The following is a 13,069-nucleotide window of genomic DNA, read 5'->3' as shown; positions in this document are numbered from 1 at the left end:
GTAGGAACTACGGATATATTCGGTAGTAATCAAACCAATTGGACATAGACAATAACGAAGAAGAACGAATTAGTGATAAGGCGCTTTGAACCAAAGATTTGCGGAAAGTCTTTGGGTGTACAGTAAATGAGACAAATCCAAAATCAATATCGAATGAGACCGAATGAGGACCTCAAGAAAATATTAAGTAACTGAAATAAAATCACAAATGTTCAAATGTACAAAGATCGTCGAATGAAGGTCTCATTAAATAAATAAATATGCCTTTATATTACGGAAATAAAAAATTACAATAATAATTATAAATGCTTTATTATTTATAAAAAACGTTTTTAATTGCTGGTGCATGGCTTTTTCCAGTATTTTGGAAAGGGTAGGCAGGATGCTTATAAGACGGTAATGTGAGAGCTGAGCAGGGCTATTTACTTTGGAAATGGATTATAAATCCGCCTTTTTCCATTCGCTGGGAAATCTGGATAACGAAAGAGCCTTATTGATGATGTGTGTGATATAAGGAGTAAGGTAAGGGACTAAAAAAGAAATCATCTTAATGCCAATAGCATCAGACCCAATTAAGACAGACTTTATATTAGATATTATATTCTCAATATGACTCTCACTCATCTCCCTAAACTTAAATTTGTTCTCAACATTAGGGTGTACTTTATTAATATATTTGATATTTATTTCATTATTAAGAGGTAATGAATTAGTTTTCGCAATACTATTAATAAAAAAAGAATTAAACTGTTTAGCATCGATAACAGTATTGGAGTGAGCTAGTAACTTTTAATTTTTAGGTGTTATATTAAGACACTTTAAATGAGGCCGAATCCTCTTTAAATTTATAATTTAGAAAAGATTTTTTTTCATTTCGAACTGCGCTTGTTACTATATTTCTAATTTGCTTAGATTCATTAAAAGAGTATTCAGATTTTAATTTTTTATACTTTGTAATCGCTTTTTGTCGCAATTTTATCATGAAACGTATATTATCAGTCATCCAAGGCTATGATGAATCTTGAAGTTTTAAAAGGTGCATGAATATTAAACACATCAATCACATTTTGCTGAAAAAAGGAAACCATTTCATCCACATCAGTCAGATTAAATCTTGCCAATTTATATTAAAAATGTTATTAAGAAAGTTCACAAAAACGGAATAATCATTAAGAGATTATGAGCGAAAAACCCAGTGGAAAAGAGACTTTTAGAAAGAACAAAGCTCAGATGAAGGGACAATATTGAAAAGTATGTAAAATTCTTGGGATTACAAGACTGACAGGAGGTTGCGTTGGACAGGGATAGATAGAGATGAGTCGTAGATGTAGCTAAGGGCCACGATGGGTTGTGACACTACGAGAAGAGAAGAAAAGAATGAAACGTTGAAAATAATAATAATAATAATAATAATAATAATAATAATAATAATAATAATAATAATAATAATAATCGTATTTTATTAAAAAAAAAAAAACAGATTGACAAATATTACAAATGAAAAAAAAGATGAAGTCTAGCCTAAGGCTACTCAAACTTAACCCTAATAAATAATAATTTCGGTAATCATACATAATAATAATAAGAAAAATAATATAAAGATGAAATATTATAAATAAAAGAAATAATTGTTATAAATACCCAACACGGGGGAGATATAAAACTCACAACCTGCACCAAAACAATACTGTACACAAACAAACACCCTTGTATGTAATCGTACACAACCATCATGCTACCTCTGAGGCACACGATACTAGTGAGAAAAAAAAGGAGCTCAACTGTTCTCTAAATAAACAACCTAAATCCTGACTTAAACTTGGTTAAATTATGAAGTAGTAAATCATTGTTTGGCAAGGAGTTACATGTTTTAATCGCATTCTAAGTAAAAGACTTCTTGTATGTTCTTGTATTATGTCGAGGAATAATATATTTAAATTTATTTCTGGTATTTATATCATAAACGCTCAAATTGGTTTTAAATTTATTTTTTAGAGATTTAGATATAAATTTCGAATTAGTAATTAAACCATAAAAACTCCCAAATGTTGAGTTCTATGATTTCACATATTCGTCAGCAAAAGCTCGTATCTTTCCGACATAAAGAGAGCTTATAAGTTCAGACGTGTAAATAATAAAGAAAAGGGGATCAAGGATAGAGCCTTGAGGTACTCCTGATAGTATGGCACTAGATTCCGAGTACACACCATTAACAAACACTTTTTGTGACCTGTTAGAGACGTATGATGCGATGAATGAGAGTGAGTCGAGGTCAAAACCGTAATATCTTAGCTTTGCCAACAAGAGTCGATGACTTATAGTGTCAAATGCCTTGGAGTAATCTAATAGTATAAGAATACTTTCAAGTCCATGATCCAGTGCCTCTATTATATCATCAGTAACTACAGCCAAGGCGGAGGATGGGGAATACCCCTTACGACACCCGTTTTGCAATTCTGAGATTATACCGTTATCATATAAGTATGAGTACATCAGGCTGTATAAAATTTTCTCCAAAATCGCACTGAAATATTAATTTTTTAGCGTAGTTTAACTTTGCACGGACAAAAAATAATATTTCATTATAATCGTTAAAGATTCTTGGGGCTGACGTGGGTTTTAATATCAAAAAATTGGTGAAAAGTCTACTTCCTAAATTCAATTAAATTGTAAAAATATCTTTATAACATGACTTTCTACATTATTAGACAATATTTCATTCCGACCGTTAAAGTTCCTTGGAATTGAAATGAGGTTGAATGGCAAGAAATGGGTCAGAAGTGTACTTCTTGTGTTTCTACCGCAATTTATTCAATCATTACGGTCTCAATTTAATTAAATTGTAATACTTTTATGTAATTTTTGATTTAGATGAGAGGACATTTCTGAAAAATTTAAATCAAATTTTTTAAATAATTTAAGTAAAATTAATTTTATATTGCCAAATGAATATGATTTAAAAAATCACTTTCGTGATCGACTTCCAATTTTTTTTCCTTAACACTTACTTTTAACCTTAACACTTTTATCTGGATTTTCTTATTATCCAAAAATTTAATATTATCCTTTAAGATGAAAATTTAAAATGATAAAAAAAAATATTGTTGTGTAATTAGTCAAATTTACATAACAACATATACATGTTCAAAAGTCGTTTCCTTAATCAATCCGTACCTTAACGATAAATTAGTGTCCCTAACACGCAAACTCCTTAAAAAACCATCCTTTTTACCCAAAAACAAACTTAAAAACCACCCTCGCTATCTCCACATAAATCCCCAAGTAGGCGTTCCCTTAAAACCGACTCGTAATATGGAGCCAACGAGAGATTCCCAGTCGAAAAGTCACCGCGAATGAAAGTCAAAGGACCTCCCTTCCCTACGAATCTCCAGCTATTCCCGGTTTGCCGCAAAAATTCCCAGTTATATCCGGATTTTTGCGTTTATCCTTGCTTACCTGTAACATTTCCCAAGTGGGTGTCAAAGGAAGCGGTGGTGGCAGGGTAGGACTCAACGGGGGTGGCAATGGTAGTCCTGGACTCGATATACTCAGTCTACTGCTAGACTCTGAGGCTGAAGAGTCTGTCGGGGTGATTTTTGTTCCCCAAACGAGCTCCTGGAAGAATTATCCCTATAGTAGTGTTTTTAATAAAATAGTATTTAAGCTCTGATTTACTGTCTATAATAATCTACCAAAGAATTTTTGGAAATTTGTATACGACCTATGAGCCTTAAAGAATAAATTATTTGTGGGAAAAAGATGGAAAGTTTAACAGTTTTCTAACTCAAATATGGTAAATAATAGCATCTAACTGCCCGAAGTCCTAAGCATAATTTACACGTTATAATCCTTTATGGCCGTATTGAAGTGGGAGATGTGAATATAAATCGCCGAGATATTATGAAAGTATACGTTAGGTGCTGGATAATAAATTTAAATTTAAAAGATGGAATTGTTAATGCAGCGTTAATAGTTGAGCTCCTCCTTGAGCAACAAAGCTATTACCTCAGTTTAACAATTTTTGAGGTTATGTCAGAAGTTTAACGGTTTCTTAGTTTAAATTGTGTGTTTTTTAGTGGCAAAAACTTGCATATGAAAGACTGAATTTGAATTACACATGCGGAAAAATCTTAAGTTACACAGATTTTTTTTTATTAATCAATACTCTTTTAATCTATGATTTTCTGGAAGATTAATATAATCTGTGACGAGAATAAAATAATGAGTTTTGGCTAGTGGTAAAACTGTCTTGTGATTTAAGACGAAGCTCCCAACCATAAACCATAGGACTAGGACCCCTTGTTTTATTAATATCCAAATATCCTCGTACTTTAGAATAAAAATTAAATTTTGTTATCACTTTCGTGGGAAATTCAAATTTCGATTTTACTCTATTTAAAAAAAATTGAGGTTAATCCAGGGGCTAAGAAAGCATGAACTAATGATCTCAGGGATAAATCACACCTAGCAATTTATTTTACAGCGATAAAACTTTTTAGAACTTCAACTCAAGGTTATCCTTGATCCTTATGTGGTAATTTAAGAAAGATGAAAGCTTACCAACTGCTAATAGATTACGCATTACAAATCTAGAAGTCTAATTTTGATAAACTGCACATGAATGTTGGCCTTACAAATGAAATAAAGCGAGTTGGCAAAAAATTTGAATTTTTATCTCCGTGAAGTTTTAGCTTAGTCCTCTATTTAGGTAATAATTTATTAATCCAAATTTAACAATGAGAGTTTTAATCTAGGTTACACGTAACAATAATTCGAATTAGCGGCTAATGCGAATTAGAGCAAAAACGCTTTGGCATATGTTTACACAACGGTTTTAGGAAGAGGTTTTAACGTTGACGTTAACCACCTATTTTGTACTACCAACCTAATTAATTTATTAAAAATTACTTAGGTTGGGAAGATTGAGTAAAAATATAGATATGCGCATTACAGCGAGATCATCCATATACTTAAAATGTATTAAAATAATGCGAATTAGGAACGCAAAAACACTTTATGGGTGTCTATACATGCGTTTTATCTTAATTAGCATTTCGCAAATGCGCATTAACGGTTGTGTGTAAACATAGTATATGATAAAAGATTAAATGATATCTCAAATTATGCTAAGGCAATTACCAAATACAAAGTAAAAGATACATAAGATCACACAAAGGTGAAAAATGCCGCAAAGCGTATTTTAATAATCACCCTCTAAATGCAACTAAAATGAATATATAAATAGGTTAAAACCGGTTAAAATTCACAAATTACAACAGTTAAACAATAAAACACGTAATCAGCATTGCATAAAAATGTTCAGGCTCATGGTTCATTATAGTGTAACACAATCACAAAAAACACCTGGATAAATAATAGCTCAATAATATAATATAATATTTATAGACACAACAATTAATCTGAGACAATATTCTTTAAATGGCTTTCAAAAGCAAAATCGCCTAAGGTTTTCATGGCATGCGGAAGCTAATTATACAGGGTGTTTGGAAGGTGAGTAGCCAAACGGAAATGATGAATAGGTGAGGTTACTGGTTATTTAAAACGCATAGTATTTTTTTGTTTTTCCTCAAATTTAAGGAGTAATATATTTTTTCCTTTTTTTATTAGATTTTCCCCGTTTTTTTACTTTAACCTTCAATTTTTTTTTATTTTTTGGCCAAAATGGCGCACAATTAATTTTATTTTAAAGACTAATGTTGTCTCATTCAGATTTAGGTAATAGCTGAGAAAATTATTTAAAGAGAAACTAATAGTGGAGTAACAAACTTCCTCAAATCAATAGAAAAAAATGTTACGTGAACTTTACAATGGAAAAAATAATAATAAAAAAAAGTTGTGTGATATTAAAATGTATTAAAAAAACTTCTCTAGCTAATAGTCTTTTTAACGATGTGCCACATGTAACACAAATAATTAGGTAACTTACGAAAAACAAATAAGTCTGTCTTCAAGGACGTGTGAACCAATGTCTTGAAAGCAACCTAATTGTGCAGGTATAAACTTATGCCTCTTTCTAACACAGCTAAACCTGTTACGCTATAATCTCCTTTATCATTCGGCGACACTCCCTTCGTGCCCCGCTACCTTAAACTGTTACTGTTGCCTACTATGGCTGGTGCCTTTACAAACGAGGAGTACGCCGATATCCTAATGGCATATGGTTGAGCTGATGGAAATGGACGAGAAGCAAAAAGAATTTACCAAGAGCGTTTTCCCAATAGATGCCAACGGTAGACGCTTAAGAGAAACTGGTAGTCTAAATCGCCATGAACTTGGAGTTCGCAGACAACATAATGTTGCTGATGACGAACGAATTCTGGAAGCTTTTGACGAAGATCCCACAACGAGCATCCGGACTGTAGCTGCCAATCTAAACCTAAGTGTATGGAAGGTCTGGTCTGTTCTTCATGCCAACGGAAAGCAAAAAATAAATTTTATTTTGTCTTTGTTATACACTCATTTACCCAATGTTGAAGTAAATGCTTTTAAAAATAAGCTAGAACTTAAAGTTAATAAATTTAAATCTAATCACTTTAAAAAATTAAATAAAAAATTAAGAACTTTGACTCAAGCAAAACAAGAACGAAATACGGAAGATCAACGTAAATTTTCAGACCATGTTTTCCTCCAAAAAGTTTTAAATTTATCTAACTGTCAATTTCCTCCTATAGAACAGAAATTCTTAGAAAATGGTCTTAGATATAGCCCAAAAATATGTTATGATGAAAAAAGTATTACTTCATTATTGGCTGACATAGAAGTGGCTTTGGGTTATGATACGTTTGAATTAACAAATTCCATAAAAGGTTATTGTTAGCAAGATAGGCAAGTCAAATAAGAGATACGCAAAAAATTGCAATTAAACGAAAGATTAAAACTCGTGACTTAGTTTTGGGAAAAGCAGATAAGGGCAATTGTTTGGTTATTCTCGATAAAAAGGATTATCAAAATTATTATGGTATGGTAAAAATTCACAAAAATAACTTTCCAATTAGACCAGTTGTTAGTTTTATAAACTTAGCTGCCTATTATTTAGCTATTTGGCTAAAAGATTGCTTAAAAAATGTATTGTCGTTTTCTAGTAAATGTAGCATTAAAAACACTTATGAACTAATTGACGACCTTAAAACAATTTCTTTGCCAGACAATTATCTTCTCGTCTCCTTTAACATAGTTAATCTTTTATAACTAAGCTAAGCTATAATAGAAAATGGCTTATATAAACATCAAAATCTAACACCTAGAACTAAAACGGGAATTATACATTTGTTGCGTGCGTGCCTTAATTTAGATTTCTTTAGGTTTAATGATAGATATTATAGAATGTCGGATGGTTTACCAATGGGTTCTGGTTTGTCTCCCCTACTGGCTGATATCTTTATGTTAGATTTTGAAGAAAAACTATTTAACACACAATACCAGTGGCGAAGCGTGAACTTTTTTTTCGGGTAGACAAACAATAAAAGTCGTTAATTGGAAAAAAATGTGTATTCAATATTATTCACTTTAATGAAATAGAGAATGAAAGCGCAAGAAATATTAACTCAAAGAGAAAAATTATGTAGTGATATAAAAAAGAAAAAAATTATTACTACTAGCATAAAAAGATAGATAAAAAAACACAACTAAAATACAATTGCCAATATCGAACAGTCGTTCATAAATAACCACTAAAATATCCACTAAAAAAACCTTTTCTATATACCCAAAAATAAAAATACTTATTAAATTACTATAGCACGCGTCCGCATCAAATGCCAAATGCAGATTGATCAAAAAACAAAACTGATGTATTGCGGCCGACCAGATCAAGCGTGTCCAAAAGCAATAACCCTCAACAGCATAATAAAATAGCTGGTCGACTTCGATAGACAAAAGCTCGAATGTCTTTCCCGCGAGTAAATTTTGCATATATGTAATAGGCTAAATGCTGATGCGGCCGGACCTCTGTCACCTGCTTGATGCGTATATGGTTCGATTAGATGCTCCAAATTTCGGAAGACAAATATCAATGTGTCTTCCTGGGGCTCAAATACTGGGTTCTTAATAATTAAGTCTTTAATAATTGGGTGTCAGCCCTGCATTTTTATTTCAATTGGTTCGTCAGGCGGGGCGCGCCTTAGATATTATAGCCGTTTAGATACTATATAATAATAGTAAGGAGAGCGACTACGTTCTGTGTTAATTTTTTTAAAATTTTAATTCAACAATTACATGAAATAATTACGTAATAAATTAATGACAAATAACTGGATAATTTTGGGTAGACAGTGTCTACCTTGTCTACTCGTACGCTTCGCCACTGCACAATACAATCTTATCAACAAGATTTTAATATGGAGACGGTTTGTGGATGATATATTTTTTAATTTGGACATGTTCCAAAGCGGAATTGCAGAAATTTCACGTTTTTCTCAACTCTTTAAATCCGAAAATTCAATTTACGGTCGAAATAGAGTGCAATAATAAATTAAATTTTTTAGATCTAACTATTAATAGGATAAGTAAGAGCTTACAATACTCCATATATAGAAGACCAACACAAACCGACAATGTCATTCCTGCAAAATCAAACAATTTCTTTGGACATAAACTGGCAGGTTTTTACGCATTAATTCATAGACTCTTTACGATCCCTCTTTTACCTTTGGAATTCTTAAAAGAACAGAACAATATCTATCAGATTGCAATTAACAATGGATACAAAAAGTCTTTAATAAATAATTTGATTAGAAAAAAGTTCTCAAAAATGTTATTCCGGTCCCTCTCTAGTGAGCCCCTTGATCAAACCATTCATCCTTACCAACCTTCGAAATATGTAAAAATTTCCTTGATTGGTCCGATTTCTTTAAGAATAGGTAATTTACTTTAAAAGCGAAAAATTGAATATATTAGAAAATCTAGAAATAGCAAAACTAGAAATAAATACACAAGTTAATTGTCTGAACGAACCTATTAACGCCCACTACCGAGAAGCGACCAAAATTGTAAATTTATTTAAGTAGTTTCCACATTCCTGTGAATTTACTGTTTTTTAAAATGTTCTGTTAACCGCATTTAATCCTAGATGTCTCTATTAGTAATAGTATTAAATATCTGTGTATAATGTAGTACCCATGTAAAATTTTTTAAAAACCAAAATCCGTTATTGTTTGTAAATACGGTGTGATGGCATGCTTTTAGATTAGTGTATTGTCATGTTATGTGTGTGCCGTTTTTTGACCTTTTTATGGACATTTTGTAATAATATCATGTAAGTTTTACTATGTTTTTAATTAATTTATTAGTTTAATAACAACCTTTTATATTCTACTTACATAGTTTTCGCTTGACAATGGTTTAACAACCGAAACGCGTCGGGATTCTTGAAATAAAGATTGTGAAGTAAACAGGACCCTTCATCTATTATTTTGCTTTGCATAATGGTACTTCACCCTGGAGAAATTTATGGTTTTCTTGGAAAGCATCCCTTTCATTACACTCCCGTGCAAGATCTTGCAGAAAACGACTACCAAAGACGCATTCAGTTTTGCCGCCTCCTGCTACATATAGACGTGGATAACCGCGATTTCTTGAAAAACATACTGTGGACAGATAAATCCAAGTTTTCAAGGGAGGGAATTACCAACTTTCATAATTTGCATTATTGGGTCTCAAAAGAAGAAAACCCAAAAATGAAGAAAGTCGTGTCCTTTCAAAGGAAATTCTCAGTAAACGTTTGGGCAGGCCTAATTGGTAATAACCTTATTGGTCCACACTATTTATGGGATAATTTGAATGGGGATAATTATCTAGATTTTTTATTAAATGATCGGGGTTCCAAATTTTCTGAATGAAGAACAAATAACGTTCCAACACAATGGGTGCCCAGCGCACTGGAGATTGGCGATCCGGGAGCACCTAGACAATACATTTCCCAATATTTGGATTGGCAGAGATGGCCCTATCCCATGGCCTGCAAGATCACCGAACTTGACGCCGCTTGATTTTTACGTCTGGGGCCGTGCAACAGAACTTGTATATTTCGAACCTGCACTACAAGTAATAATGTGACGGGAACTAACATTACAGTATACCACAAGAGAAATAAGAAAGCGATGTTACGCGTGTATTAGAAATAATGACCATCAATTTGAACAAGACTTATAAATAAACGATATGAAGTAAAAAATTTTTTTTTTTTAATCGACCTGTAAAGGAAAGGGTCATGAAAACGAAAGGGCACAATAGGTTTAGCTGTTTTAGAACGGTGAAAGAGATAGCGCAACAGATTTAGCAGTGTTAGAAAGAGACATAAGTTTATACCTGCTCAATTAGGTTGCTTTCAAGAAATTGGTTCACGCGTCCTTGAAGACAAACTTATTTGTTTTTCGCAAGTTACCTAATTATTTTTGTTACATGTGGCACATCGTTAAAAAGACTATTAGCTAGAGAAGTTTTTTTAATACATTTTAAAATCACACGACTTTTTTTATTATTATTTTTTATATTGTAAAGTTGACGTAACATTTTTTTTCTATTGATTTGAGGCAGTTTGTTACTCCACTATTAGTTTCTCTTTAAATAGTTTTCTCAGTTATTACCTAAATCTGAATGAGACAACATTAGTCTTTAAAATAAAATTAATAGGGCGCCATTTTGGCCAAAAATTAAAAAAAAAATTGAAGGTTAAAGTAAAAAAAACGGTGAAAATCTAATAAAAAAAGGAAAAAATATATTACTCCTTAAATTTGAGGAAAAACAAAAAAATACTATGCGTTTTAAATAGCCAGTAACCTCACCTATTCACCATTCCCGTTTGGCTACTTACCTTCCAAACACCCTGTACATATGAGCATGACTTGATAGATATGTAAAACAACATTTAAGAAAATCTGTTCTGTGGCGTGGAATTGATATGTTATGTATGAAACAAACATTGAACTAATGAGTGTCCCCTATGAACTTATTAGCTTAGCTAAATAGATGGGTTCTTTAGAACTTTATGAATGAGGCACCCTATATGAATGTACCATCTCCGAGTCATATTATGGCCGAAAATATCAATGACATAAGCACTTACATGCTCTCTTCTAAAGAGACATCTCACATACAGCATACATGTATTCTGCGTCCTATATAGTATTTGTTATTATTCGCAAGAAATCGCCTATATTAAAATATCCAGAGATAGACAAATCCAAACTTGTCCAAGGCTTATCTTTTGATAGAATTTATTTAAAAAGACAACTCTTAACTCACAGTCTGATATATTCTACAGTAGCAAAAAGACGAGCTGGAGACGTATGTAAACACACTTGGAGGTCATCAGCATACATGTGGTACTTACAACAGGATATCTGATGAAGAAGGTCCGACGTGAAGACAGCAAACTGTCAAAAGCTTTAGTCATATCCACCAGCGCTGAAGGACAGCAAAGTAAATTGTGGAAAGCAGCAGATGTGTCGGTGATGATTCTTAGTAGAGCGGTAGCACATCCGTAATGTGACCTAAAGCCTAACTCCGGCAGTGTATTCCTAACAGAGAGAAACTGCACTATCTGACACTTTATCACCTTCTCAAGGATTTTAGATGCTGCCTGTAATATATTTATTGGTCTTAACTCATTAAAATTTGATGGATTATTCACCTTCGGTAATAGAGTAATAAGGGCCATTTTTCAGAAAGCCGGTACAGTGCCTGACTGTAAAGAAAAATTTACTACAATAACTAAAGGCTTCAGACCAGAGAGCCAGATGATTTTAACATCCTTATTGAAATCTGATCCACTCCAGCGTTGCTGTTAATACTTTCAATAGATGTCAACACATCCTCCTCAGCCCCCAGTGTAAAATGCAAAGGTTCTCCGAGCGCCAGAGAACTGGTTCAGCCTTATTTGTGAAATCTCATCCAAAAAATAATTGTTTACTTCATCGGGGTTTTTAAATTTCATTAAAGGGTATTTATTATCTTTCAGTTTAATATTAAATCTCGATATCTAACCCCAAATAAGTTTGCTTTTATTAATACAAATACACTTGTTTAATTGAGCTTGGAAAAATGCCCTTTTTTTTCAACGTTGACTGCATGTGCTACATACTTTTTTAGTGAAGAGTATCGTTTACTTTAAAATGCTTTATAAGTTTTGAATTTTTGAATCTTTCTTTGATTATAGGTAAGCCAAGAGGGACCTCCAAGAGTTTTCTCAGTGTAATTCTCTTAAGAGGGCAATAATAATAAAATATATTCAATAATTTTTCATTAAATATACAAATAAAGTTAAGTAAAGTTATCAATATCACAATAAAATTAGATATTTTGCCAGTCTATTTTCTGTAAATCGGATTGAAATTGCTCTGAATTTGACAAGTTTAGATTCTACACTCTACTATTTTGCTAACATCTTAGACCATTGAAAGGCTAGAATAAGCATTGCCATGGAACTAAGGGCAGTTTGTTTGCTTGCAATATTTCTGATGTAATGCTTATGTAGAAATGCCAAAAAAAAACACACTTTATGATATCATCAAAAAATTTGTCAGTTGACAAACTTGTTTTGACAGGCGCAAAACAATATTATTCCTTTTCAATAATATATGAGGCATTTTTTTTCATAAAATATGATAACATACTCTATAAAGAAGTCAACAATCAAAGTTAAATGAATGTAGATAACGTATATTAGAGAAAAAGGCAACAACATCGCAACGCCGCTCAATCGCATTGTTGATTCCACCGACACAAGTAATCTTTATCAGTGACGTGGTCAAAAAATATTTACATGATAAATATTTATTATTAAGAAATTATGCTCTAAATTATAAAAAATATTACCGTTTATGAACTCTTTGTTTTTTAACGCATTTCATTAAAGTAAAGGTTTGATGGAAACTAAATATTTTATATTTATTATAGATTTCTTAGTAGGTTTTCCTTATTCTACGTTGATGACAACGGTTCACAAAATTTTTCAACAATTCAGAAAAACTCTGAAATAACTCAATTTTCAACGAAAACTAAAGAAAAAACACGGAACTTCATAAATACCGAATGTAAAGACAAAGCCGTT

The 13,069-nt window shown here is 32.1% G+C and overlaps 1 protein-coding gene across 3 annotated transcripts in view; it reads right to left on the bottom strand.

Moving 5' to 3' along the window:
* LOC126740989 (protein dissatisfaction) overlaps nt 1-13,069 on the bottom strand; it is a 106,360-nt gene that overhangs the window by 2,221 nt on the left and 91,070 nt on the right. For 2 of the 3 annotated variants that reach the window (XM_050447212.1, XM_050447215.1), the window contains exon 5: nt 3,457-3,615. In XM_050447212.1, coding sequence (XP_050303169.1) covers nt 3,457-3,615 — 159 coding nt within the window. The remainder of the gene's footprint in view (nt 1-3,456; nt 3,616-13,069) is intronic. The other variant, XM_050447214.1, reaches the window with a different exon arrangement.

Source organism: Anthonomus grandis, chromosome 10 (genome assembly GCF_022605725.1).
Source record: "Anthonomus grandis grandis chromosome 10, icAntGran1.3, whole genome shotgun sequence".
NCBI classification, from domain to species: Eukaryota; Metazoa; Arthropoda; class Insecta; order Coleoptera; family Curculionidae; genus Anthonomus; species Anthonomus grandis.
This window is presented reverse-complemented; position numbering and strand designations above follow the sequence as displayed.